The sequence below is a fragment of the Euleptes europaea genome, chromosome 2 (genome assembly GCF_029931775.1).
Source record: "Euleptes europaea isolate rEulEur1 chromosome 2, rEulEur1.hap1, whole genome shotgun sequence".
Lineage (NCBI taxonomy): Eukaryota > Metazoa > Chordata > Lepidosauria > Squamata > Sphaerodactylidae > Euleptes > Euleptes europaea.
In genome coordinates, this window is record NC_079313.1 from 85,613,655 (window position 1) to 85,641,398 (window position 27,744).

A 27,744-nucleotide genomic window follows, 5' to 3' on the forward strand; every position below is an offset into this window, starting at 1 on the left:
TATATAAATAAAAGAGGGCCTGTCTGCTCGTGCGCTCTCTCTTTTTTTTTCTCCCCCCAGTGCGAACCTCTCTCTGCCTTCTTATTACAGATCTGCATTTGCAACCATCAGCAGCCAGAAGGGGGGTTTATTTTAATTTCATCCCAACACACAAGGAAAAAACACACACATACAGAGTCGCGAGTAAGAGCAATTGTAAGTTTCGGATTTCTTTTCTTTTTTAAGTTTGGCGTTTATTTGATTAGAATTTTGCAACGTGTAGAAATAACGTTTTGCAAAGTCATTTTTTAATTGCGGGGGGGGGGAAGAGAGGCTTCTCTGGGTTTGGCATTTGGAAGCGAGCAAGGCATGCGGAATAATGCACCCTCTTGGCTTTTATTCTCATCGGGCATTGGAAGGGGAGGAGGTGCGCGTGTGCTTAAAAGCCACCGGGGTGGGTGGGGGAGTTGTTCGAGGGGGGTGGGTGGGAAGTGGCCTTGCAATCGGAAAGGTCAATCGGAAAGGTGGTTCCTGTCGGGCACTTTTCCTTTTGACGTTAAATTCCAAGGCACTTGATCCCATTTCCTTCGAGGAGGTGGTGGCGCGGCAGGCGCAATTCTGCAGCCGGTCTGGGGTTTGATGGCCTGGGGTTCCTCCCCCCCCAGCTGAACACTGAAAGGGAGGAAGAAGAGGAGCCAGGCTGTGGTAAGGGATGGGATCGCTGTGCCTGAAAGGTTGGGCTCAGCTAAGGCTCGCCTCTTGCAAATCGCCCCTGGTCTTTAAGGCTCCGGTCTTGCTAGGGCTGGTGTTTCAGGTTGCCCTGCCCCCCACCCAGCTGCCTTCCCCAGGTCTCCGCGAATCGACGCACGCCGGGTCTGTTTCCATTTCAAATCGCGCGACGGGGCTTTTCCTCCGCTTGTTAATTTTTTTTCCCCCCTTGCAATAGATGTCTTCCAATAGACATGCAGATCTGGAATTTTCTTTCTTTTTTTGCAAATCGCAGGTAGGGTATTGGGCTTGCTAGAAACACCCCCTTCCGCTCTTTTAAAGGGGAAGATCTCGCAGCGTGGGTTTCCCTTTAAAGACCATCGGTGCGTACCAAGGCTACGACTGTAGGGATGCGGAGAGATCGGTAGGCTTCAAAGAGACCCGTTCGGCTTCATGAGCTCGCTTTTCCGAGGGATGCGAAAAACCAATATAGTTTCGGGCTTGGTGCATGTTGGATTATGAAAATGCCTGTGTGAATTCAGCTCAGTGGGAGGCTTTTTTAATTGCGAGCGCCTGTTAAGTCTTGTTGGATGTGTGTGGGCTGGTGGATGGGTTGTTAACTTTGGAAATATTGTGTGTGTGTAACGTGCCATCAAGTCGCAGCCGACTTATGGCGACCCCTTTTTGGGGGTTTCATGGCAAGAGGCTAACAGAGGTGGTTTGCCAGTGCCTTCCTCTGCGCAGCAACCCTGGTCTTCCTTGGTGGTCTCCCATCCAAATACTAACCAGGGCTGATCCTGCTTAGCTTCTGAGATCTGACGAGATCAGGCTAGCCTGGGCCATCCAGGTCAGTTGGAAATATTAGGGAGCTGAAATTTAAAACGAAGGCTGGTGCTTCGCTTGTAGCTAAGATGGGGTTGAGTGGGGGAGGGACCCCTTATGTTGAATTTAGTGAGGAGGGAGTTTTGTGGGTGAATTTCCCCCAAGTGTGTTTCTTTTATTTTTAGTATGCTTGGTTTTAGTCGTTGGCAAGTCAATCTGGGAAGAAAGACGCCTCCTTGCTCTACGCCACTGGTTCCCAACCAGGGGTCCGTGGACCCCCAGGGGTCCCCGAGAGCTAAATTAAGGTCCATGAAACAAAGTTATAAACCCATAATAAATTAATATTTTCAATTAAAAGTTCTCTATTATAAAAATATATATTCAAATATTATTCTAAGTTTAATGTTTAACTGTTATGATTAAAGTTTATTTTCAAATTCTCGGAATTTTTATTTGGAACCTTGGGGTCCCTGCACCGAACAAAAAAGTCCTAGTGGTCCCTGGTCAAAAAAAGGTTGGGAACCACTGCTCTACGCAGACACCCTGCCAAAAGCTGTGTGCACACTTTAAAGGAATTCTTTACGGGCTGCTTCCCCTTGAGGAGGGGACTACGCTTTGCCCATGAAATCAAGGCCTGGGGGGGGGGGGGTTTGAATTTATATCCCCTGCAGGACAGAGTGCTTCAAAGGTCTTGGATTATTGTCCTTCCTGTGTGGCTCCCCCCACCACCACCAACGCTCCTTTTATCGCTTCCTTTTATTATCCTGGCTTTAAGGGGGTTTCTGTTTTAATAGCACATCTTATGGGGCCTCTCCTTGGAATGCACCCATTAATGGATCTGCCACAGCTGGTCTTGTTCTCCTCAATCAAACAGGCTCTTCAAGTTTCTGATTTTGTTTTGTGTGTGTTCCCCTTCCCCCCTCCCCCAACATGTTGTAAGAAGTTGATCCAAGGAGGTACCCTTGGGACACCACACGGTTTGGGAAAAGGCCAGCCGTCTTAGGTTTAAGGAGAGCTAGGCTTAACCCTGTGTCTTCAAAACTTTTGTTATTAATCAGATAGAGGAACAGAAGTTACGGCACAAGAAAGAGGTTAGGACATCCAAAGGGCGTGAGAACCTGGGAGAGGAACTGGCAAGTTCTCATGTTGAAATGAAGAACACAAGACTGCTGTTTTTCAGGGTGACAGGTTGTGGTTTCTGGCAGTTAACTTCTTTTTGAGCGCTGAGATGGCTCTCTCAGTTCTTGGGATGCTGAGATCTGTGCACAAGAGGATGATATGACCTGGCAGTAGGATTTGGTACTTCGAAAGAAGCAACACAACTGATCAACCAGGTGGCAAATACACACTGAAGAAGCATCACATCACTAACCATGGATTCCAAATATTGGAGTACTGTGCATAACAGTCTGTGTTGGGGATAGATCAGTCCATGTGGCTTGAAAGTGAAGTCCAGGTGATCCAAAATGAAATTACCTTAGTGGGGTGTTCTTAGTAAAATGTTTGAAAATTGCTTTTGCATGGCACAGTCATATGAGCTAATATCGATTAGGTGGGCTTGTATACGTGTGCATAGGCAAGTATGATTCCAGCAGTTGGTCTTACACACCTAATGAGTTCCATAATGTCCTCAGTGCTGTAATAAGAAGAGGTATTCCCTATCTCCCAGAGATAGTTAATAGTTCTACATCATATATGATTATCAAACTACCTTTTTGAAAGTTCTGCTTCTTGACTTAAAGAAATGCTTGGTTTCTTAACTGTTAGAGGAGGGTCAGATGTTACCTAGGACACCATGAGCACACTTTACAACTTGGCTGGATAACTAAGATCTGAGCTGGTTACTCTGGAAACTTGAATCCCAATCCTTACTGCCCCTTAAACAAATAGATTGCTGTATAATTTTCTGTGGGTTAGAGGCCACTTCTTTGCTAGAACACATGAAAGCTAATGCTGGAATGAAAATCTGTTGGCTGTTAAGGTGCTACAGGACACTTGGAGTCCTTACTGCGGGATTCTTTACCAGCTTAGTTGTAATTGGTAGCATCGCTGAATAATGGCATTGTGTGTACGTGCATGCGCCCACACATGGATTCTATGAAAACTGAAGCTATCTGCCGTCTTGGTGCTGTTAGCATCTGTAGTTCACATCGCTTGACCATTTTACTGCGGACAAAGGTATACTCGAGGCTTGCAAAACACTAATGAGGTCTTCCTGCTGTACGTAGCCAGTAATAAAACAGGCATGGTGTTCGTGTGTGCTTTCATTGCTAGTAAGCTCTTTAGCCCATAAACTCTGTGGATTCTCTACAAAGACAGATACAAGACACTACAACAGTGAAGGTGTCCAAAGACACAGCTCTATTGTATCTGCATCCTTCTATGTTCCCAAAATACATGTTAATCTAAGTATCCCATTTTCCTTTAATTCCAGAGGTGTAGTCTGTTACAGTAAAAAAATAAATAGGAGTCTAGTGGCTCTTTAAAGGGTAACAGCATTTTATTCCAGCAGAAACTTCTGTTGACTAGAGGCCACTTCATGTGGAATGACTATCTCCTCGTTAGGCAGATCTTTTATGTACAGGGGTGTTGAACTCATTTCTTAAGAGGGCTGGCTATGACATAAATGTCATTTCATTGGGCTGGGCCATGTTTACCATAAAATTTAATGCCAGGTACCAGAGATACAAACTTTATAGAAGACACAGGCAAAGTCAATTAATTGTTATTTTTTTACTTAAAGTACAAGCACAAGACGACTCTTAAAGTATTTTCTTTTAGTTAACAGTCTTTGCTCATTGACAGCGGGCTCACCAGATTGGGAGTGATGGGGGGGGGTGGCTCACGGGCTGGATAACAGCAGGAAGTAGGGTGAAAGTAGTAAAATTATCATCTAATTTATTTTACTTCATTTGTACCATACCATTCTTCCCAATGAGGACCTAAAATGGCTTATGTTATTCTCGTCTCCATGTGAGGTAGGCTAGGCTTAGTGTGTGTGACTGGCCCAAGGTCACACAGCAAACTTCCATGGTAGAGTGGGCATTCAAATTTGATTTAGAAAAATGTTGACATTGAAGTTGGCATCAATATCCTGAAAGACTGAAATGTTCTCACTGGTTTCTAACTATTGCAGTTCTTAGTGTACAGTTATTCTTGTCCATAGAGATTGAATTGTGTATCTTATGTAGAGAGCAGAAGGGCCTTGTTGACACCTGATGGCATACATCACACTGAAGGATGGGAGATCAGCTAAATTCCAGAGGGTATGGCTGGTTTTGTTAGGTCCTGTGATAATATTGCCTGAGTATAAGTAGGAACCAAGTTGGCATCTTGGTTTGTTGCAGGGTTTGGTTCTTGGATTTGAATCTGTCAGGTGGCTCCCATTCTCACTTGTAGTAAGCTGTTTTAGGTTAGGGAGCTGTCCGTAAGCAAAAAAGGGTCTACCATCCAAGAAATGTATGAGATCAGCTGGCCGAACTAATGTTGGACTAAAACCTGGATAACCTGGGCTCAGCTTTCCATTCTGTGCTAAAGCTTGCTGGGTGAACTTTGACAGTCACATTCTCTCAACTTACCTGCCTCACAGGGTTGTTGTGTGAGGCTAAAATGGAGGGAGAATGTTGTATTCTGCCTTGAAAGAAGGGTGGGGGAAAATATGAAATTTTCATGCTGGGCTATAAATCACTGATGATGGTCTATGCTAGTTTGAGCTGAGAGCTGTAGGTTACAACCAATAGTCTTCTATTATGTCATTGGGGTCCATCTTGTAATGGGCTGTTTCTGGATACAATGCTGGTTTTGTTGATCTATTTCTTCATTTCACTGTCTTGCTACTGTAATTCCAAGAACGCCACTAGTAAATCAGTTTGGTGAGTCCCCGTCCAAGGAACTGGAGCAGATGCAGTTGTAACATAGTGCTTGGCTTATGTCCATCAAGTCGTTGTATGTGGTTGTCCAACAGATATATATGTTTGGATTGAGTATACTATGTGATCTGTTTTGTTCAACTTGTATGTTGGTATTTTTGGTGAGAAAGACAAGCTGAAAATGCCTAGTCAGGCTCAGGTTGATAGTGAGGTGAAAGCTCTTGAAGTCCTGGTAGACTCTCTCAACCTTCTTCCTAAATGATGAAGATGTCAGCCATAACTTTCAGATTTGTTATGGGTAAAAGCTGAAGAACCATTGCTGTAAGTAGCCACGAAGATGCTAAAATGATCTAAAACCATGTGAGTATTAGTATTATAATCTACCTTGAGTTGAAGTGAGAAAGGCAGGCTGTAAATAAAGGTTCACTCTGTTTCTAAATCTGAAGTCGTTATTGGTGAGAATTAGAGAGGTAAAATTTCTGGACATTCTGAAACCACTGGTAGGTGGGGGGAACCTGAGCGGGGGGTTCTTTTTTGGAAAGAAACAAATACTGAAAAAAATTGAAATATATGCAATACTTATCAAACCTAAACTACTTTTTGAACAACATAAAATGTATCATTTATAACTTCGTTAGCATATAAAATTGTACTATTTGTGTATTTATGAAATTTAAAAAGTATAAATATTCGTTTTGAAAAGAGCTGCAAGCTGCGTCTACCTGTCAAATTATTGCCATCTGAGAGGTAGGAAAAATAAAAGTTGATGGTAGAAAATTCTGTAGAGGACAAAGAGTATAATTTGTACAGAAGTTCTCTCATAGTCAAATAGAGAGGACTGCCAACATGTTTGAATATTAGCCTAAACTTTGTAACACTAAAAATATCAAACTCTTTAGTGTATTATCATTAAACACACTATAGTATATTAACTGATGCCAAAAAAATCTTGATAAATACTGTATGTCTACAGCATGCTTTTTAAAAATGTTTTTCCAGTTTTCCCATTGGAAAAGACTTTTCATGATATACATGTTCATTGTGGAAAACCTTGCCTCAAGAAGCATTTTACTCTTCAATAAAAGCTCCTTGGAATTTTTTTAAAGTGCTCCTCCCATTTTTCCATTGGAATAATTTTAAAAAAAGTCCTTGGGGGGGGAAGTTTCCCCCCTGTGACTTTGCATCTCTAGTGAGGACAGAGTAGGGTTGCCAGGTGCCTCTTCACCACTAGTGGGAGGTTTTTGGGGTGGAGCCTGAGCAGGGTGGGGTTTGTGGAGGGGAGGGACTTCAATGCCATAGAGTCCAATTGCCAAAGCGGCCATTTTTTTCTGGTGAAATATCTCTATTGGCTGGATATCAGTTGTAACAGCAGGAGATCTCCAGCTAGTACCTGGAGGTTAGCAAATTGGCCACCAGTGTAATGTAATTCAGGGGTCAAAACTCTTAACCTCAGGGGTTCCCATCGGGGTGCCCGCTGTCACCTTTACTGGCGCCCGACAAGTGCTTTGAGAAAGTGTGTGGGGCTAGGTCATGATTGGCTGTGCAGATTAAAAGGCATCCTGTTAAACAGTGTCGGCCTGAAATGTTGAAGAGGTGCTGTTAGTGTTATATAAATCTTCAATAATACACTCAATGACCAGCAAATACACATACAGAGCATAGTAACCTGTACCTATTTTCATATTACAGGTCTAAAAGACAAGGATAAAAATGCAAGACATCATAGGCTTAACGATGACCCTTTTATATAGTACATTGAACCGCTTATTCTTAGCAGGGTATGCCGGATTTTAATAGCTGTGGTACAGAATTTAGTGTTCTGTTTAGCCTTGCTCCCTGACATTGGTGGTTGGCTCCATCTCCTGTGACAACCATTTCGTGATTGTTCCCACTGCCCTGTGTCAGACACAGAAGGTGCTGATACCCAGGCTCAAAAAGGGCTAGCTGTTGCATTCCATACAACTTGTAGCTTTCGTGTCCTACCACGGAGGTGGCTGCTTCTGGAGGCTTATTCTAGGTGATGTTCAGCTGGTATCATCAGAATTTTGATGACAGCCTATTCCAAAGTTTTGGATGATCTGAGTCAATGGTTTAACATAAACGCTACATAAAATTGGTTACAATACTGAGCCCTATTGAGCTCCACATGAGAGCTCCCATGCTGCAGAAGTGACATCAATAAACACTTTCTGCATGCCATCAAATAAAAGAGACCAAAACATTTTAATGGCACATTTCTAATACCAACAACATGTTCCATATGCCATTCTTCTGAGACGCCTGGACTACAGTACTAGAAGCAGCTGATCAATCCAGCAGGTCTAACAAAGAAGCATTGACCCTGTCTACTTGAAGACTCAGATGATCCACCAGAACAACTAAAGAAATCTCTGTGCCATAGCCTGGCCTTAAAACAGATTAAAAAGGGTCAAGGGCAAATAGTCATCCAGAAAACCCTGTAATTGCTTTGCTATTGTATGTTCAGTTACTTTCTACACAAAAGGCAGATTAGAAACCAACCTATAATTGGCCAGAATCAGTTGTAATAGCGGGAGATCTCCAGCCACCACCTGGAGGCTGGCGACTTTATCTGTCACCTAAGATAGTGGCAATTGTGTTTTCTACTCTGGTAATGAAAGCTGCTTGATTTATCAGACAAATCACTGCCTCTTTCAAAGATCTGGGTAAGTCTCCTGTTATTAAAGAGGTATTAATGATCTTATCTAGTAGACTCTCTACTTTAAAAAATGAAATTAAACATTTATACCTGATCCAAAAGTGGCTTTGTTAATCTTGCCATATATCAGTTTATAAAAAATTATTTTTAGCAGCGCCATACGTATGGAAGTAAGCACCTATATTATGGTATCTCCAGCATTGTGAAGATTTTTATAGATATGCTTAAGTTTTACTGGTATAAAGTGCCATCTATAAAATAGCTTCAAAGAATTTTCTCTAGAACTAGCTAAAATTGATTCGACTTCTGTTTCTGATCCCAGGCCCCTTTTTCAAGCATGACATAATACACTTAGCACCATATGTTGTTTTAATTAAATATTCATAAATATTTGAAGCACCTCTTTTGTATGAACTAAATTAGACTGAATTAAAATGTCAAAATACTAAAAGGATGTCTAAATTGCTGATATATAGGTAGGGTAATAACATGCATAATTTGATGTATTTGAATCCAGATTATCTTTTATAGCTGTCTTGAATTTGGGTGCCTAAAAGAGGTTGTTTTTTTCTTCTGCTCTGTACAATCCACAGGATTCCCAGTTTTGATATTGCTGATATTTTTCTTTGGAAAACATCCCCTACATCTGACCTCCTCCAGCCCCAACCCTCTACTATTGAACAAGGATGAGATTTTGTTATAGGTGTAATCCTGTTTAGCAAATGTAGTGCAGGAAAACAGCAGTATGAAAGCATCAGTGTTCGGCATTTTCCAAAGTTCACCCTGGTGTATCTCCTTGGCTTTCGGGAGTTCTGTGTAGCCCCATAAGATATGCTGTGGCTTCCACAACAGTTGTCTCTGGTGGTTTTTTAATTGTAGATGAACATGTTCATCTGCATTGCAATCAATACCTCTGAAACCATGTTTTCATATGACAACTCCCAAAAGAAAATATTTAAAGGGCCTTAAAGCTGTGAGTAATATTTAAAGTGTGTTTATAGGAGTCTGTGGTTTCTTTTTTTTTAAATCTTGAGGGTGTTTTTTAAACTTGTGAGTCACTTCCACAACTGAACATGAGTCAATTTACATATTTGTGAAAGACTAGGCGGCCTTTGGGGTCAAAGTCGGTATTTCCTAGAGATGTTGGGAGTCCTGCAGGCTACCAGTCTTAAGCCATAAAATTCCACTTTGGAATAAGTGTTGATTTATGAAAACAACCAACTCCTTACAAGGCCTGTCGCTAGAGTTGCCAGCTCCGGGTTGGGAAATTCCTGGAGATTTGGGGGGGGGGTGAGCCTGATGAGGGCGGGGTTTAGAGAGGGGAGGGACTTCAAAGCCATAGAATCCCCTCCTGGTGCACTCCTGTCCTGCTTCAGCATCAGACGCCCACAGCCTGTGATCATAATCATGATTTGATTTCCTGTTCAACACCAAAGATCCACTGTCGGCTTTTCTGGGATGATGTTTATGAGACTGGCCTTCTAACATTGCTCAGGTTCATTCCCAGTGGCAAGAAGGAAAAGCGTCCCTGTGTCTGTATCTAGGGAGTGCTCAGAAACGCGTATTCATGCTGAAGACTACTTCTGCTCCATCACCCATGGGGGAAATCTGTGTTGATCACCTTGTATAGATACGACACTTCTGTTGCCCGTAAACCACCTGTGGTTTATAAGATTGTGTGGCCGACCATATACTAGATGCAGGGTCAGTGGTGTCTGTCTCCTAGAGTTGGATGCAAGGCCGTGCCCATTGACCGGCGTGCCAAATGTAGGCAGTGCTAAGTAATGTGTAGGAGTTGCTGTGCAAATAAGTTGTCCTAGTCCTGAGGTCACCATGGCAACAGCTCTGCAGGTAGCCACCCTTTCTGAGGCCTTTTTCCGGTTTCCTTTTTGAGCCTGACTGTTAGCAAGATAGCAGCTATGAAGAGGTTGTGAAAGGGCTACTGCTGTAGCGAGGTAGGGTGAGAGCTTTAATCTCTGGAGAAAGCCCTCTACTTCTTCTCTGCCCTTTCCAGGAGCTCAAAGGGGCTTCTCTGTACTCAGGTCCTAGGGCTGTTGTCATGGCTCAGAGGAGGAAGGGCTCTGGCCTTCAAGAGGCAAAGACCAGAAGGCTAACGCAAGTTCAACCTTGAAAAGTAGGGTGCTCCCTGCTTTTCCCTCCCCGCTGCTGGGTTTAATAATTACTATGGACTTAACTTTGAGCTTTCTTGCTGGTGATTCTACATTTTCAGAAATAATTATTTTGGATTGAAAGGCAACTTGGCATATGTCCCTTGGTGTTCAGATTCCTTTTGGCGCAACCAACTTAGTGTGTTAACCACAAATGCACGAAAACTTTATTTTTGTTCAGATTGCTCCTCAGAGCAAGGGACAGTAATCCCATACGGGCACCCTTGGACCTGTTGTATAGTAAAATCCTCTTTGCCGCTGGGCAAGATGAAGCAATGAACAGTCCATTGCCAGGGTATTTTTGTTGGCTGTGTGGGCTCAACATATGGTCTGGATGTTGTAGGGACATTGATCCCTAGTCAGTACCGGGACATTCAAATATCAGTGTTTTACTGAAGCAGCAAATAGGTGATTGGCAGGTGGCAGTGCAGTTCTAAACAGTTACACCCTTCTAAGCCCACAGTCTTCATGTGAGTTGGAAATATGTAACTCTGCTTAGGATGGAGCTTGTGTGTGCATTCCTCTAAACCAGTGGTTCCCAAACTTTTTGGCTCATCGCCCCCTTGGTTCCACAAACTCAACCCCAGCGCCCCCTACCCTATCTAATAACACGGTTGAAGGGGGCCACCTCTAGCATCCCCCTGCTGCCCCCTCGCCTCTTAGTGCCCCCTAGGTAATCCCACCGCCCCCCAGGGGGTGGTACTGCCCACTTTGGGAACCACTGCTCTAAACTGTGTCTCGCAAGAACAAGGTTAATCATTCTTTTAACACTTGCAATGGGCGCTATAGGCAAGGAGAAGTTGAGATGTTAATTTATGTCTTCTGTAACCTGTCTCTGGAAATACCATTGTTTAAAAACTCAAGGATGGACTGTTTAGCTGATAGATGAAAATCCTTGGACCACTTTTAAAAAGTGCTGGCAACTGGGCTGCAGACTTAAAATCAAAATTATACACTGCATGTTCTTACTAAAAAAAAAAAGTAGCGTCAGGTGTTTCCTTGCAGGCATTTCCCATTCTCACTTGCAGAGTTGGTGCCTGCATAACCCAAAACATATATTTTTCAGAAATATTTTCTTATGCATTAGAGTGCACTGCAAATCTGCAAAGCTACACCCAAATCCATTGAAGTCAGTGGGATTAGAATGTTGTAACTCTGTTTAGGATTGCACTGTTAACTTTAAAGGAATATAACCTGAATGGCATGCACTGTGACGATGCAGATTGTTGTTGGTTCACACAAGGGAAATCCAAATGGGTCAAATTTCTTCTGAGTGGTGGTGGTATTGTCATAGTTTGAATGGAATAAAGCATGTAGCTTTAATATAAATTGGAAATTATTGCCGTCCTGGGTTCTGAAAAAGTGGCATCCATGATATATGCACTACTATGCATGTTGTTCTTCAGTGAACTATGCATTCTCTGTATTATGTATAAAATGCAAATGTAGAGCAGAAGAGTTAAGGCAGGGTTGCTAAAGCAGATGGTGAGATGTTCAGACCAATTTCAAATGAATTATATATTCTGTGTAATTCAACTGAATGTATTGATGCTGTTATCTCAGTGTTATGAATATCCCAATAGTTGTTCTGCTTCATATCCTGTAAGATTCAGCTTTGTTTATTTCTTTGGAGTATTTATACTCCCACTTTTCTAATAACATTGGTACTCAAGGCAGCTTACCATGCTATTTTTAAAAGTCTAAAACAAAATAATTGCAGGTAAAAAAGAATTCTTAATCTTTGAGCGTTGCTAAATGATCTGTCAGGATCAAATCTGGCAAGTCTTTACTTCAGATGGTCCTGCTGCTGCAGGAATGCTCACTACATGTAGCCTTGCCTGGTGTGGGGGGCTGGTCTATAGCCCATGGCAAAGAAATAAGATGCCACAGCAAACACTGTGAATATATTAAGAATGATTATTGCAATATTTACAGAAGAATATGCAATAAACTTCCACTGTAATTGTTCAACTGTATTGCTTCTTATTGTATATTGTTCTGCAAGTATTGCAATTCACAATATTTGCTGTGGCTCCTTGTTTTTTCTGTTTATCACCACTGTGGTCCCTGTTTGTGGTTCCTCATCTGTTTTTCCATAGCCCACACACACCTCCAGCCGGTACCCATAATCTCTCCCACTCGAGGGTTGAGCCGTGGCACTGCAGTCTGTGCTCCAATTGCAGCATTACAGCCAGCTACAGAAAAGGCTTTGATGGCTCTTGGGAGAATCTTTCCTCTTGCAAGATGCTTGGCCTTCCACGGACACCGGACACCGTAGTTTAGCAGAGACCTGTGCCTCAGCTGAGAGGCAGTGATTATTCTCAAGGAGAATTCAGTCCCTCTCGGCTGAGTTGAGGCACCATACTCACCACTGCAGTTCTTGTCCTGCTACTGGGGTAGGCCTGGGTGAGTCTCAGGAGAAGCCCTTCCACTGTAGCCAGACAGGATTCCTGTTGATGTCATGGGGTGGGGCCTGGAATGGTGGTATAGCCCAATTAATGGCCCCAGTGCAGATCATTATGGTCCAGGTACATTTTTTAGTTGAGCACCCCTGCTTTAGAAGCTGCCATGTGTGTCTGGGTATATCCTCCCCCAAAATAGTTGCAGAGCAACCTCAGCCATGGATGTCAACAGTCACCAGAAGGAGAAGGTCTACTTTCCAGGCTATATAGTGTATAAAGCAACTTCAACTCCTGTTGCAGCACCAGAAGGTAGGGGCGGGGTAGCTAGCAAAAGTCCTCACTCCAGCCCTGACTGTTCCCTCTATGACATATAAGGAACGCAAAAGAGATGTCATACAGTGTACAGGTTGAGAATCCCTTATCCAGACTGCTTGGGACCAGAAGTGGTCCGTATTTTGGATCTTTCCATATATTGGAATATTTTGGAATTTTTGCATATACATAATAAGATATCTTGGGGATGGGACCCAAATTCATTTATGCTTTATATACACTTTGTACACATAGCCTGAATGAAATTTTAAACAATATTTTTAATAATTTTGTTTACATTGAACCATCAGAAAGCAAAGGTGTAACTATGTCACCAGAATACTTGTATCAGCACTTAAACAAGATCAACAACAAACAAATAAAGGTAGGCTTTCAGTTGCCACCTACGATGCAGTGTGCACTTTATTTAATTTTTTTAAATGAGAGGAAACATTGAAAGCAGGCAGCATGGATCTGCCTGCATGCTGGCTCGAAGGGTCCAGTTTTCGGATCAGCCCAGATATGGGATACTCTACCTGTACTAGGTGGTACTTTATGCCAACTTTTGTACCTGGTGCATTTGCAGTCTAAATTACCAGAATAATTAAAGGAAATATACCTTTAATACAGACCCAGATACTGAGTGCCTAGGAGAATATAACCATTCCAAGGAAAAGGTATTTGGTATAAGGTAAGGTAAAGGTCCCCTGTGCAAGCACCGGGTATTTATTGTAGTGATCTAGACTGATGAAAAGGGTGCAAAGGTTGATTTAAAGTACCACCTAGTATATTGTATGACATTTCTTTTGCATTCCTGATGTGTCACTGTCACATGCTCACATTGAGAGGTAAGGAAATGGATACTCCTTTGAATTTTTTTCAAGCAGCATTAGAAAAACATTATCCATAGTACAGAAATAACTGGCCCAGATAACTGATTCTGTGACCATATAGACAAAGTCTCCCTGGGTTCTCAGATTAAGATCATATTTTGCTAATGCATAGTTGTTCAGAGGATATTTGAAGCAAAACTCAAGGGGTAGTAGCTGATAGACAGAAGAGAGAGGAAGGATAACTCTAAGATCATATTTTGCTAATGCATAGTTGTTCAGAGGATATTTGAAGCAAAACTCAAGGGGTAGTAGCTGATAGACAGAAGAGAGAGGAAGGATAACTCAAATTCTTCCCTTACTTCAGGCCCCCCCAACCCACATGAATCTTTGTAAGAATCTCTCACCTCCTAACACTGCCTCTTCTGTGTTCAGAAGAGGTGAGAGAAGGGAAAATCAGGCAAGATCAGCTTCTGCCAGCGGAGTGATTGTGGGAGATAACCCATAGACAATTGACCCAGGCCACATAGGATAGTGCTGCAATATCAATCAATCAATCAAAAACCTTTAATGGCATATAATTAGTGCTGCAATAATTGCAATGTTGTATGAAGATCCATGTGGGTCTTCTATGATATTTTCTATATCTGCACCTGTGTTTTGGATATTGTGGATAAGTGTTCCAGGACAAGACAGACCATGTTTAACCAGCTACATGGGGTGAGGAAATTCTGTTAGTTGAAAATGATTTGAGGTTTCTACCATGCAGTCAGTGCCTTCATCAGATGCTGTTGATAACTGTATAATACTTTACTTTTTATGCCCAAAATGAAATAGAGCAACATAGCCTTAAACTTCAGAGCTTTTCCAAGGACTACCATGTGTGATGGGTCTCTTTGGTAAAATACCAAACAAACCTTTGTTGGCTACAGAATTTGATTGGATTAAGAATTTGCAGTAGAAATTGACAAGACTTCTCATCCTCTTCTCTGATTATCTTGGGACTGGAACTCAGTGTGACATGGTGATTATCATGTAATGAAGGATGCAAGTATATAAAATCCACTTTCACTTGAGGATGCTTTGTTGCAGAATAAAGCAAGATATTAGGACAATGAAGATGGTGAAAAACCATACTGGCTGCTGCATGTATAAGTTATCCCTTTTTTTTTAAAGTCAGAATTATGTTTCCTTAGAGCAGAGGTTCCCAAACTGGGCTCCAAGGAGCACTTGGTACTCCGCAAAATATCTCCTAATGCTCCAAGAATAGATTGGAAAAAAAAATACTACTGTCATTCAGTTTAGTATATAGGTGCTAGGTGAAAATTAGTGCTCCGTGACTAATTTCTCTCCTGAAAAGTGCTCCATGACTCAGAAAGTTTGGGAAACTCTGCCTTAGAGCAATAATCTTTCAAGAACTTGTGCATGAAGTAATTCTGCTGTCTTAACTGCCATAACAGCATTTTTGTAAACCTTAATGTTTCCTTTGACTCAGGGGTCTTGACTGTATGTAGTGGGCTTTATTCTGTTTCTGCTGGAGGGGTCATTATACAACAGTGACTTCATATCCTGACAGAACTTTTAAGAGGGTAGGCACAAGAGCACAATCAGTGTTCCAAAAAGTATTGTGAGTCCCCATTTCAGTGTCTTGTTCCTTAACATGTATTGACATATAGTTCATGGAAGGGTATCTGCAGATAACAGTAATAGCTTGTATCCCCAGATAGATAGCCAGTGTTCCCCTGAGAAGGAGGAGAACATAAGAAAGGCCATGCTGGATCAGACCAAGGTCCATCAAGTCCAGCAGTCTGTTCACACATTGGCCAACCAGGTGCCTCCAGGAAGCCCTCAAACAAGACAACTTCAGAAGCATTGTCCTGCTTGTGTTCCAAAGCACCTAATATAATAGGCATGCCTATCCCATCCTAGAGAGAATAGGAATACATCATGACTAGTATCCATTTTTACTAGCAGCCCTGAATACCCCTCTTCTCCATGAACATATCCACTCCCCTCTTAAAGCCTTCCAAGTTGGCAGTCATCACCACATCCTGGGGCAGGGAGTTCCACAATTTAACTATGCGTTGTGTGAAGTAATGGGATGATTCTCTTCAGCCAGAGTTTTATATGGCTGGATGGAGATTTGGACTCTAGCGCCTCCATTCTGTTCTGACTCTTTGACCGCTGTATGACACAGGAGCATGCATGCAAATGTTCCAGACCTATAAATCCCTTACTGTTAGAAGGCATCTATTTTATTATGGAGGCTGACTACCTTGAGGTGGTCCGTTCATAGCAAAATTCAGGGAATATTGGTCTTCAAGCATGTACTTTGGCCTGTACATCATCTGAGCCAAACACAATGAATTTTGGTTTTTGTTTTTAGACAAGGAAAGATGAGTGAATCCAGTACAAAATCAGGTCAACCTCTGGCTGCCAAACAGGACAAGGATGTCTCTGAGAAGAGAGGACGAGGGCGACCCAGGAAACAGCCTCAGGTTTGTGGACAACTCATGTTTCTGGGGAAACCTTTGCGACCATAATAATCTCCTAGGCTGTTGAATAGCTAGTGTCCTTGACATGACAGTGAGAGAACAGGGAAAGGCAGTACTCTGCTACACAGCGAAGTTTTTGTCAGTTTAGAATGAAACCCAAAGATGAGAAGGGCAGAGTACTACACTCCTGTGGGAAGGCTGCATATAACCGGTAGCGTCGTCTTCTTCGTTGCTCTTGACTTTCCCTTTGCTAGGGTCATCTGACGGGTGTGGCTGATAAAATTTTCAGCACTGCTGTTACAGATCCATATAACCTTTTTTTAGTGGTGATCACAGCTGCTTTTCTTCTTGCATTCCAAACAATGGCTCAATACCTGTATGAGCATCATCCTCTCTGCCCCCAAAGGTGGTAGTTACCAGTACATGCAGTAAGGAAAGGGGATGAGGTTGGGTACTGCCACTGACCTCATCCCTGTAGTATTGTGACCAAAGCTGTCTTCCCATTGGTTGCTAATTGCATGGATTTGGAATTTGGTTTCATTAGGATTTCTTCTATCTCACTGCATGATTTTCCTTAAAGTATGTAGGTGGGATCTGGCCACAGTTGGCTTACGATGTGGAAACATTTTTATCTCCTCTACTGGTTACCTGCCAATGAGTACAAAACATAGATTTGACTTTGTCTGGCAGAATCGTCACACTGAATGTGCTGCTTCTGGATCCACATGGGCTCGAGCTTTTCTCATATTCTGCTTAAAATCAAAGTGACACTATCTTCTGAGGTGTCACTCATTTTCTTTGGAACTAGTAGCTGACTTCTAATAGTGGGTTTACTCCAATTTTTCTATGGAAAAAAAAGGAAAATTCAGGATCTGGGCACCTCTTACAGCTGACCTAAGACTGAAACTATCACTGCCTTTCATCTCCCTGGGATGAAAAATTGAAGCACCTGCTTTGGAGGAGGTGGAGACAGATCTGATGGCGTTAAATTGTTGATTGGCTAATAACTGAAGCTATAAATGGAATATGACAAGGAAGCAGAAACTGACTGACACTAAACAATAATATAATTCAGCTTTTAAAAAAATATCCTAGGAATCTTTTCAGTGATAGTTTCTTGAGTGGATCATTTCAAGCATCCCCCTCCAAGCTTCTTTTTGGATATCATTTTAACAGCATTGTTCCAGTGAGCTATGCCTTGTATAGTGCATCTTCATACACTGTGCTGTAGCTTAATGACTGGGCAGAAAAGTCTTTAGCTTTTTTAGTTCTTGATATTAGCAGTTGGAAACAAGTGTATAGTACCACAGATTATTCTTAATAATGTCCCCGTGGATGCCATAACTATAAATGGTGTTCCTCTACAGCATATTGATTGGATATCTTCTCTCACTGTGATTTCTGGGTGGGAAACAGAAGGAGCTTAGATTGAGTCAGGGCAGGGAAAGAGGAAGCAACAGGCATGCTTGGTCTTCATACCCTTATTGCTGACTGTAGCATGCTTTCTTTGTAGCAGGAACCCAGTGAGGCACCAGTCCCTAAGAGACCACGTGGCAGGCCAAAGGGGAGCAAAAACAAGGCTGCTTCAAAGGGAAGGGTAAGTATCGGTGGGAGAGGGCTTAATCTCCAGTCACTTGCACTGCATATCTGTTCTCACCAACTGGAAATAACTCGAAGGCTGCATCAAGATTGATGTCTAAACAAAAGACCCTTCCCATGAAAGAAGGAACCATCCACATGAAGAGGGGAAGGCATTCTCCCAGCAATAATTGAATTTGGATGGTGTCTAGATAATTATTTTCCTATTTTTGACTGACTAAAAATCACACATTTGTGAGCTTTGGTCTTAATGGTGTTCCACAACATTCTTGTATGGATTTCTTTTCCTAATGGGCCAAAATGGCTGGCTGCTTTGGGGGATTTTGGGGGAGGGGACATTTTCTGATCAGCTGTGTGGATTGAACTGGAACAGTATTTTTGAGGGTCTGACTAGGGCATAAAGAGAAACTTAGTTACTAAATTTATACCCTGCCTCTACCCTGTGGAAAACATAGGCCTCTCGGGAAGTCTCCCATACAGACGCTGACAGAACGTGGGCCTGCTGAGCTTTGGCAAGGTTAACACATCCTATGTCTTGAGAGCTGGGTAACGTGGGCTTCCTGCTCCTTGGGGTTGTCTCTAATGCTAATGCATTTGAAGAAGGGAATATGGAGCAGGGTATCTACACTTTCTTTGCCTGCTGGACCCCATGACACTGTTCCCCCCCCTCCATCATCCGAGCTTTGGCCTCTGAAAAAGAGCCTGGATGGGGGTGCAGAATTGCCTGAGGAGGAGAGCATGAGAAAGAGGAGTTACACTCCCACCCATGTCCCAGATCTTTGTCCTGAATGTACCCTCCATTTCACATGAACACATGAAGCTGCCTTCTACTGAACTAGGCCTTTGGTCCATCAAAGTCAGTACTGTCTCCTCAGACTGGCAGCGGCTCTCCAGGGTGTCAGGGAGAGAGGTCTTTCACATCACCTATTTTCCTAGTCCCTTTAATTGGAGATGCCGGGGATTGAACCTGGGACCTTCCGCATGCCAAGCAGATGCTCTACCACCGAGCCACAGCTCCTCCCCTTTCCATCTTCTCTGTTAAGCAAACATGGCTGCAGACCAGGCATCTATCACAATGGTGTCTAGTTTGGCTCTGCTTCCAAGGGGGGGAAAATCACATTTCAAAAGAGAATTGGGTATGGATTTTGTCTACATACTGAGCTTGAGGGGAAAGAAGCCTCACGGACGTTGAGACCTGACTTTTTTGTGTGTGGAAGGTATTTGAATTAGCCGGACAGCTGGTGACATTTGCTTCTTCTTGTGCGTGTGTGTCCTGGCAGCTGGCCTACGCATGACTTTAAGGGGAGGAAATGCATGTTCCACTCATTTGTGTGCAAGGAAGATAAGACATTCATGTAGGGGGCTGGAGTGGCATAAACCCCTCCCTGACTCCAGGGCTCTTGAATTCCTGGCCCCCTTGTCCCCCAGTCCGTATAGCAGCTGCCGACCCGTATCATTCTCTGGGCTGGTGTTGAGTGAAGCCCTGATGCCATCTGGTGCCATGCAGTCCAAAGGAGGTGGGGATTGGAGAGGCGGCGAGTGAGTAAATAAATGACCCCCACAGTTGGTGACTTGGCAGCTGTTATGGCTTTCTTGTTTTTTTGTTGTTGTTTTTTAATGCAAAACAGGGGGAAAATTCATGCAGAGCATATTGGGTGTGCTCTTTACCACCCCCTCCCCCATTATGTAGACAAGGGTCTTTAAGAGTCCAGCTGCTTTTAGAGCAACAGATGCCGCCTCTTGAATTGGCAGCCCGGCTGCAGGGGTTATTTCAGTGGACACCTTGGCTTAGCCCGAGCTTTTGACCATCTGTTCAGACTTCAGAAATGTGAAGGGAAGAGAGCGCCCAACAAGTGGCGGAGGGTAGTTGCTTCTGCCTGTTTTGCACCTGGCTCCTTACAGCTGCTCTGTTCTCTTCCTCCTCTGATATAAAAGCCAAGAACGGGAGACTCTGTCATAGTGAGCTGACTTGCTGAAAGTATTCATGTAAGAGACCTAAAGCTGTGTTCTCTGCTCTGGGAAAAGAACCTTTGGAGAAAGTATTGGGTACACTCGCGTAGTGACTTAGGCAGCTACACAAAGTGTTCCCTGTGATATCTACTTGGATTTCTGCCTTCCTGCCTGTGCTCCATATCCAGCGTAGCAGCAGTTGTTAACTGTGGCTTTAGTAGCTTCCTACTGGTGAACGCATGAAGCTGCCTTGTATTGAATCAGACGCTCGGTCCATCAAAGTCAGTATTGTCTCCTCAGACCAGCAGCAGCTCTCCAGGGTCTCAGGCAGAGGTCTTTCACATCACCTACTTGCCTGGTTGCTTTAACTGGAGATGCCGGGGGTTGAACCTGGGTCCTTCTGCATGCCAAGCAAAGGCTCTGCCGTTGAGCCACAGCCCCTCTTCTACTAATAAGGCTACTTGAACAGCTCTGTTTTGGACAAGAAGGGAGCCGGGTCAGCCTGTCATCCATACCCCTTAGTTAGCATTACTTGGGCACTGTAGATCCAAAAGAACAGCAGTCAGGCTTCCCCCGCCCCCAGGCATTCTGTACATTAAGGCTACAGGCTGTCTTTATTGCTTGGCCAGACAGTTTTCCTTACATATTCATTTTTCATTAACCAGAATGGGAAGGGAGATGCCATGAAAACGGTGTACACACAATATCTGGGAAACCTCTTTTGCAGTTTAAATTAGCTGAGATTAGATTCTCTCCCCCCCCCCCATCAGATCTGCAGGTATTGGGCATGCTGATCTGTAATGCTTGACACTGCACATTTTATTGTGACGCACCCAGTCTCTGTGGTTTCAGCCCCAGTTATAAGCCCCAGTTATAAGGAATGGCTTATAATGGCTGTAGTAGAAATCTGGGCCCAGGTAGAGCACCTACTGCCTTGGGGGCCTAGAGAGAGTTCTAGATGAGGGCTGAAATCTGAGCTCTTTTCTTTAAAGGTCCGTCCTCGAAGACACAAGTGTAAACAACTTGGGAAGAAGTTCGAGGGGAGGCACACAAGGCTCTGAAGATGAGGCGTGTTTGTTTCAAACCTGTTTCGAAAACACGCGACTCATATCCTGCATTTCTGAGTCATGGGGTAGGGATCCCAGATGGCTCCAGTTGGAAAAAGGCTATGATGGGGAGGGATGACAAGGGAAGGTCTTGTGGCATTGATCTCCCCCCCCCCCAAGAAGGCCAAATGAAAGAGGCACTGTTGCCAACCCCAAGTGTTTAAAGGACACATTAGTCACATCCTCTGATCTGTAAGATTGGCTTGGAGTTCATGAGATTTTACTACATTTTTCTCCTTTTGAGTACATTTGAGAAGCTAAAGTATTTTTTTCTTGGCAAATGAGATTATTTGGGTTTTTTCCTTTCGTGAACATTGTCTAAAGGTTCACAATCACATACTCCAGAGAGAGCATCACTTAAGGTTGGATCAACAGCAGAGCGTTTAATTGCATTTAATTTTTCCTTTTTTAAAATTTTCACTTCTTATCCTGTTTTTGGTTACTATGCAACTGTAGACCTCAATGAACGGTATGACGCATATTGAAATCAACACGTGAGGGGAGAGGAGGCTAGCCTTACCCTCAACCTATGCACAGGTGTTCACACGCTGGTAATTTTGTGTAGGTGATGTTCCTGTGATTAGGAAAATTTGAGAAAGCAGTATTCCCAGTAATGCAAACTAAGCCTATATGTGTAACCTTCCTATGCGTGTAGAATCCATGCTGACAAGTTGGCAGTTGCACGTAGACAGGGCCAGTGAGTTCATGCTCTGTCCCACTGCATGTGTTTATGTCAACACATGTAATGTCACTTGTAGAGGGCCTGTGTGTGCTTGCATTGGCAGCACACATATACAGGGCCTGTGTGAAACAAGGCTGCCTTCTCTGAAGAGTACTTACAGAGATCCTACAGGCCATTCCAGCATCAAACTTTCAAAGGATGCGACTGACGTCTGTTCAAATAAAACTGAACAATGACTTTCATAATGGAACACTGATTTTCCTGGGGGAAAACTCAGGAATGGGTGCCTAAGTAGTATGTCTGATTAAAGCAGAACCAGGCTGCTTTAGCTTTCCTAATAAGCTATGGGACAAACAGTCCACCACTAATTATCATGAAACTGTGACCGTTCTAGTAAGGGAGAGTGTGACAGGTTGGACAACTCTTGAAAAAGTATAATAAAAAAGAAATTGAATATATCGAAACTGGGAAAGGTCTGAAATATTTCTGGTTTTACTATGGTTGATAGTTTTTCCTTTCTCCTCTTTCCGTCCAGAAAACCTCTGCAACACCTGGGAGGAAACCTCGAGGCCGACCCAAAAAATCAGTACGTATTGTTCCTTTTATTTTTTTTTAAAGCCACACATGAAGCTGCCTTATACTGAATCAGACCCTTGGCCCATCAAAGTCAGTACTGTCTCCTCAGACCGGCAGCGACTCCCCAGGGTCTCAGGCAGAGGTCTTTCACATCACCTGCTTGCCTAGTCCCTTTAACTGGAGATGCCAGGGATTGAACCTAGGACCTTCTGCATGTCAAGCAGATGCTGTACCACTGAGCCACAATGAAAAAAGCACAACAACTGATACAAGAGGTCATGAATATATTGAACCTCATTCAAATCCATCGTAGTCAGGATCATATTCATTCTTGGTGGTTGTTTATGAATCTGATACTTTGTGCAGAAATTGGCACCTTAGAGCTATAATGCTACAATCTCAGTCATTGTAGTTGACAGCCTTGCATGCTGGACTGCCCCCCTCCCAGGACACGGTGATGGGTGTCTGCTTCAGATTCAGGAGAAGCATATACAAGTGATGGTGCAACTCCCTTGGGGAACCTTCATGCAGTGAACCAGGTGCATAGCAGGCTCTGAAACTGGACGACACCCATTGTATTAGCATTGCTGGTATAATCTGCTGTTTGAAATAAATAAGGGTGTGAACCAAACTTGATGTTGCATTGTTGAAATAAAAGAGCTCTCTTCTTCCCTTCCCATCCAAGTGGTAACTGCACAAGATAATTTCCATCTAAGCATGGAATGGTCATGTCCTAATGAGGGCAGGGAGAGATTATACTGTAGTGAACTAATTGGTGACATGCTCACAGGCCAATTTTAAGATGTCCCGGCTCTCAGATGTCAACACATAGGCTTGAATCCTATACCTTCTTTCTGCTTGTGTGCTGCTTTGTCCGTTGCAGCATTTCTCCTCCATTGCAGAGCACTCATTCTTTAGGTGCTAGGAATTTCTGTACACTCATGACTAATGTCTTTCAAGGAGGTGAAAAGTGCTTAGTGTGAGAAGAACATCAGAGTTGAGGACCACCTCCATAATGGACAAAGAGAAGCCCAGGCAGAAAGAAAAGGTATAGGATCCAAGCTAAAGCCTCTTGTTCCTGCCTAGTAACTTCTCAATTTAATCAGATACCTGAATTTTGGTGCAGATGGCTCACTTCCTTCCCATTATCCTTAGGTGTGCATACGTTAAGTATTTCTTAACCTCAGTTTGCTAAAATAGTGATTAAAATGCATTGATGCATGAAAGCGTGGGCCCCAGTGTATTACATCTTTAAAGGTCCCTGCTGAGGCCAGGAGACTGTGTTGTAACTAAATGGGGTAAGAAGCAACCAGTGCTGTAAATTACATGGCAAATGCTAGCATTTCCTGGAGGGTGTTATAGAGCACACAGGAGGTTGTTGAGTCCATTCTTGGAAGTCCGAAGTGCTGTCACAGGTCTTTGGTGATTTCCTTTCTGGCATAGTTGATTTAAACCAGTCGGTCATTTAGATTCCCTCCCCACACTATTGTGTGTTAGTTAAGATGATTTGTCTCTCACTTGCCTAGAAGTGAGTAACAGGAAGTGGCTTGTTCTCTGAAGTTAGCTGGCACAGACTTGGTGTTACCAGTGTGGCATCTGAGCATTCCTGCAGAGTGAGTCTCTGGCAGTTTCATCTAGCCTCAATCTTTCAGAGCAACCCCTTCATTTCACGCCATTAAAGGTGCCCTTCCTGGCTGTACTGGCTGTTCTAATAGGAAAACCTCATTCTGTAGGGATGCAGATTCTTCCGTTCACACCCGGACGGATCTTGCATTGGGTCAGTACAGGTCTTGCTACAACATCAGAAGACTTCTTTCTTACAATAGCTTTTTATTATGATAGCTGTGCTTTTTGCCCTTCCCGTGAGCCTCTGCCTGTAATGGAATGAGAACATAAGAAAAGCCATACCAAAACGTGGGATATGCTATAAGGGGACTTCCACTGGCCTTATCTTCTTCCCTCTTCAATACAGTTCACTTTTTTTTTTTTTTTTTTTTTTTTTGAAGCCTGGTACTAGCTCTATAGTTCATATTCTGATAGGGCTAATGGGATGTTTTTGTGTAAGGTCAGGACCATAGGCCTAGGAATATTTTATCTAGCAAATCCTGCTTTGCTATAGGAGGCACAACCATTCCTGGAACAAACCTACAGGGCCCAGTGTATCGCTGAGGGCAAAATACGCCACCCCTCCATTCTATACGGACCCAAAGTGGCTGATGGCGCCACAGTACAAATCAGTCCCCAGCCACCAAAGTCTGGCCTGAATGTGGTGCAGCCCTGCCAGAAGCAGCTGGCTGGAAGAATGCGTAGTCGGCAGAGGCAGCCTTTCTGCTTAAGGCTTTGGTTGTTGGTTGTTTTCCTCCTTGCAACCCTGACACAGAAGAACACACCCCAAACAACGCATTTGGCCTTTAATTTCTCAGAAATTGAGATTTTTTGCTGGCAAGAGGAACAAGAGCCTCCGCTGCTCCTGCTGTCTGCAGTGATGGCAGCTATCGCTGAACTATCAGGCTTGCAACGTTTTCCTGTTTCTGCCCGAATACGACTGTTGGCGGGAGATGGCTGAGAGTATATGTACATTCTGTAATGCCACTGCCTCCTTTCTTCTCCCTGCCCCAAACCTTGCTTGAAGGAATTGAGGTTAATGGGAATTGGCTGAGGGAGGGGGCTTCAGCGAAGGTGCTGAGGAGACCCTGTTTGACAGGGCAAAAAAATCCTGCTAGTTCAGTGGTTCTCAATCTTCTTTGCTCCATTCCCCCCTTTCACCATTGTTCAAAATATAATTCCCCCCTTTCCAAGAGTCTCACTCAAAAAACAAAAACAAAAAACAATTTTACAGATTGTTTATAATCTACAGGACAACACACTTTGCTGAATAGTGGTCCCAATTCCCCCACTGGAACCCTAAAATCCCCCCCCTGGGGGGAAATTCCCCCCTTATTCAGAACCCCTGTGCTAGCTTGTAGCAAGATGTCTGGGCAGAACTACATGATGATAAAAGTAGCCTGTATTTGCCATAACGTGTTCATGGTAGTTTGTGGGCATAGCTGGAAGTAACCCAGTGCTATCGTCTTTGAAGTGCTTGTGAGTTCTTCTATAGCACCAGCTAGAGAGATTTCATTTCCCACAGCGCTGCTGTGAATGGACTGCCATTTAAATTGCCAGTGCAGAAACAGCTGCATGCAGCCATTCTGGCTGTCTGCAGATGAAACCTTTCCGTATTTTGTTAGCAAGTTGGCTGACTTGCTGTCTGTCCCCTCTCCTAAAAACGGAGAAAGGTTAAGTGAGTAGCATCAGTCACTTCCTTCCTCCGCCAAATGAGATCTGTGTCCCTGGAACTCGCTGTACGGACTCGGCTGGCACATTCCACAGTGGCTTAAATGTATATTTTTATGAATGAAGCGCAAGGGAAGTGGAGGCTGCTGACTCACACGCACACTCAGCCGTGACTCATCTCATTCTGACAGCATTTGTATTTCTTTGGAGAGAGTGGGCGGGAGAGACCTCTTCAAGAAATATGTTCCCCCTCATGCATGCATCGATCGCTTCTCGAGTATGGAAGGGTTTGGCTAGTGGGAGCGCCACTTATTAACTGTTTGAAAACAGACGCTGGTTGTGCAGGGAAAGAAAAAAAGGTTTGGCTTTGAGATTAAATTCAGGAGAGAGGTTTTTAACCCTGGAGTCCCTCTTGTGGCGCTATGAGTGTACGACAGCCAGAACAGATGCAGCTTTTTGGGGCCAGCTGTTGTGCTCAACTTCTGTGCAGTTTTTATGCTGCAGTGTCCATTTCCCTGCCTCCAGTTGATTAGATGGAATGATGTAGATTCTGCCTTATAACTACAGGATATACTCCTCCTTTACTACGGGATTTCTGCTGCCTTAAATCCCGATCCTTAGCATGGTGGGGGGTGGGCGGTACAGGCAGCTCACATGTACTCATTTTCACAGTAGACTATATAGCTCCAATGCTCGCAGGATGGTTCTCTGTCATTTTCCTGGGGACTGACTTTTATTGCTGGAGATGCAAGAGTAAATTGTAGTATTGGAAAGTGCGCAGTGCTCATATGTCTCTTTTGAAGCAAGGGGGGCCAGAACCAGAATGAATTGGTTGAATATTGTGTCATCTGTGATTAAAGGACTTAGGAAGCAAATGGAAAAGGGACTATTTCAACATAGGTTTCCCCTGTGAGTATGGCCTTGGTGCTTCATGTCCATCAGCCTCAGTTTTCAATACCATTGATGTTTCAGGTCATAAGCATGTGATTTAGTTTCCGTAAGAAAGGCCATTTATGCATGGGAAGTTTTGCCTTGGATTTGCCGCTCTCTAGATGTACATTTTTCCCATCTGAATTCTCAAAACTCTGCATCGGAGCTTATTATTGGGTTTTGAGAATTCGGATGGGGAAAATGTGCATCTAGAGAGTGGCAAATCCAAGGCAAAACCTCCCGTGCATAAATGGCCTGAGAATGTACCTGATCCATTCTCACACATCTGAACCAGATGGCGGGAGTCCACATCAGAGGAATTGCCTGTACCTTTTTCACTTTTTAGTAACTGAGCCCTTGGTGGGTTTTGTTGATGTTGCTAGAGTGGGGGTAGTCAAGCTAAGCAAAACATGACACTCACCCCAAGTTTCTCAACCCTTTTCTCTTCCTGTGTAGGAGAAGGAAGAAGAGGAGGTCAACATTTCCCATGAGTCGTCAGAAGAGGAGCAGTGAAGATAGTCAACTGATTCTACCTCACAATTCAGTTTTCCTATTTCTTGTCAAGTTTTGGGACAGAGGAAGGAACAAAGAATCCTCATTCCTTCCTTGCACCCCCCCCCCCCCATCACCACCACATCCCCAATGTTCTCACAGTTAAAATAACAGCAACACTGGAATACGGTGTAAAACAAATCAGCCATCACGTTTGTTGATGTGTAATGTTTAAAGGGAGAACAGTGTACTATGTTTTCCCCTCTCACGTGACAGGGTTAAAACTTTAGCCTACCAGTTTATGTAGTTCTATATTGTTATCATCATCCATTTTTGGCCTGTCTTTTCAATGCACTCCTTGAAGAGAAAGGGGTATATAAAACGTTGTTAACCACTTATTCATGTTGAAAAGAGTGGCCAGCCTAGTGTTCCCTTATCAGCCCTGATCTCCCCTTTAGAGAGAATATACCACCCTCCCGGAGGATGATATTTGACACTGGCAAGAAAGTTACATCATAGAGAAGGGGGTATTTCCCCCCCCTAGAAACCAAGTTTAGTAGAAAGAGCCAAAGCAACAGAAAGGGGGAAAACTCATGAGTTTTCCTACTGAATACTACTTGCCTGGGTACTGGTACTGATTTTAGAGGTTACCTTGCCACATTCCCTCCACTTCCTATGGTTCAAGGGTAATATGGTTCTTTGCAGTAAGCCTGTTTGTTCTGGTCAACCAGCATGCTGTCTAGCCTCACCCCGCTTTCTCAGAGTCGAAGCATGTAGTGTTACTATGGGCAAGATAGACTTTGCAATGCATTTTCATTGCTGCTCAGTGGGGTTGTTTGGCGAAGTTCTCCCAGTGGCAGATGAGTGTCAG

The 27,744-nt window shown here is 43.5% G+C and overlaps 1 protein-coding gene across 3 annotated transcripts; it reads left to right on the forward strand.

The window, feature by feature from the left end:
- HMGA1 (high mobility group AT-hook 1) lies at window positions 1-26,999 on the forward strand. Of its 3 annotated transcripts, none has more exons than XM_056844631.1 (5): window positions 1-195; window positions 16,154-16,265; window positions 17,776-17,859; window positions 22,135-22,185; window positions 26,838-26,999. In XM_056844631.1, exons 2-5 carry the CDS (start codon window positions 16,164-16,166, stop codon window positions 26,892-26,894), a joined length of 294 nt encoding a protein of 97 aa, XP_056700609.1. In that variant the 5' UTR covers window positions 1-195; window positions 16,154-16,163; the 3' UTR covers window positions 26,895-26,999. The 3 variants fall into 3 exon arrangements, with proteins under 3 accessions (XP_056700609.1, XP_056700611.1, XP_056700612.1); XM_056844633.1 differs by having other exon boundaries at window positions 17,779-17,859; XM_056844634.1 differs by having other exon boundaries at window positions 22,135-22,189; window positions 26,841-26,971.
- Window positions 27,000-27,744: the final 745 nt, after the last annotated feature.

Bases quoted from the DNA above. Each gene is read 5' to 3' on its own strand.
- HMGA1 (XM_056844631.1), top strand. From the start codon at position 16,164: ATGAGTGAATCCAGTACAAAATCAGGTCAACCTCTGGCTGCCAAACAG. The intron at 17,860-22,134 runs GTAAGTATCGGT...CTTTCCGTCCAG, and splicing joins AGGCTGCTTCAAAGGGAAGG to AAAACCTCTGCAACACCTGG. The intron at 22,186-26,837 runs GTACGTATTGTT...CTTCCTGTGTAG, and splicing joins GAGGCCGACCCAAAAAATCA to GAGAAGGAAGAAGAGGAGGT.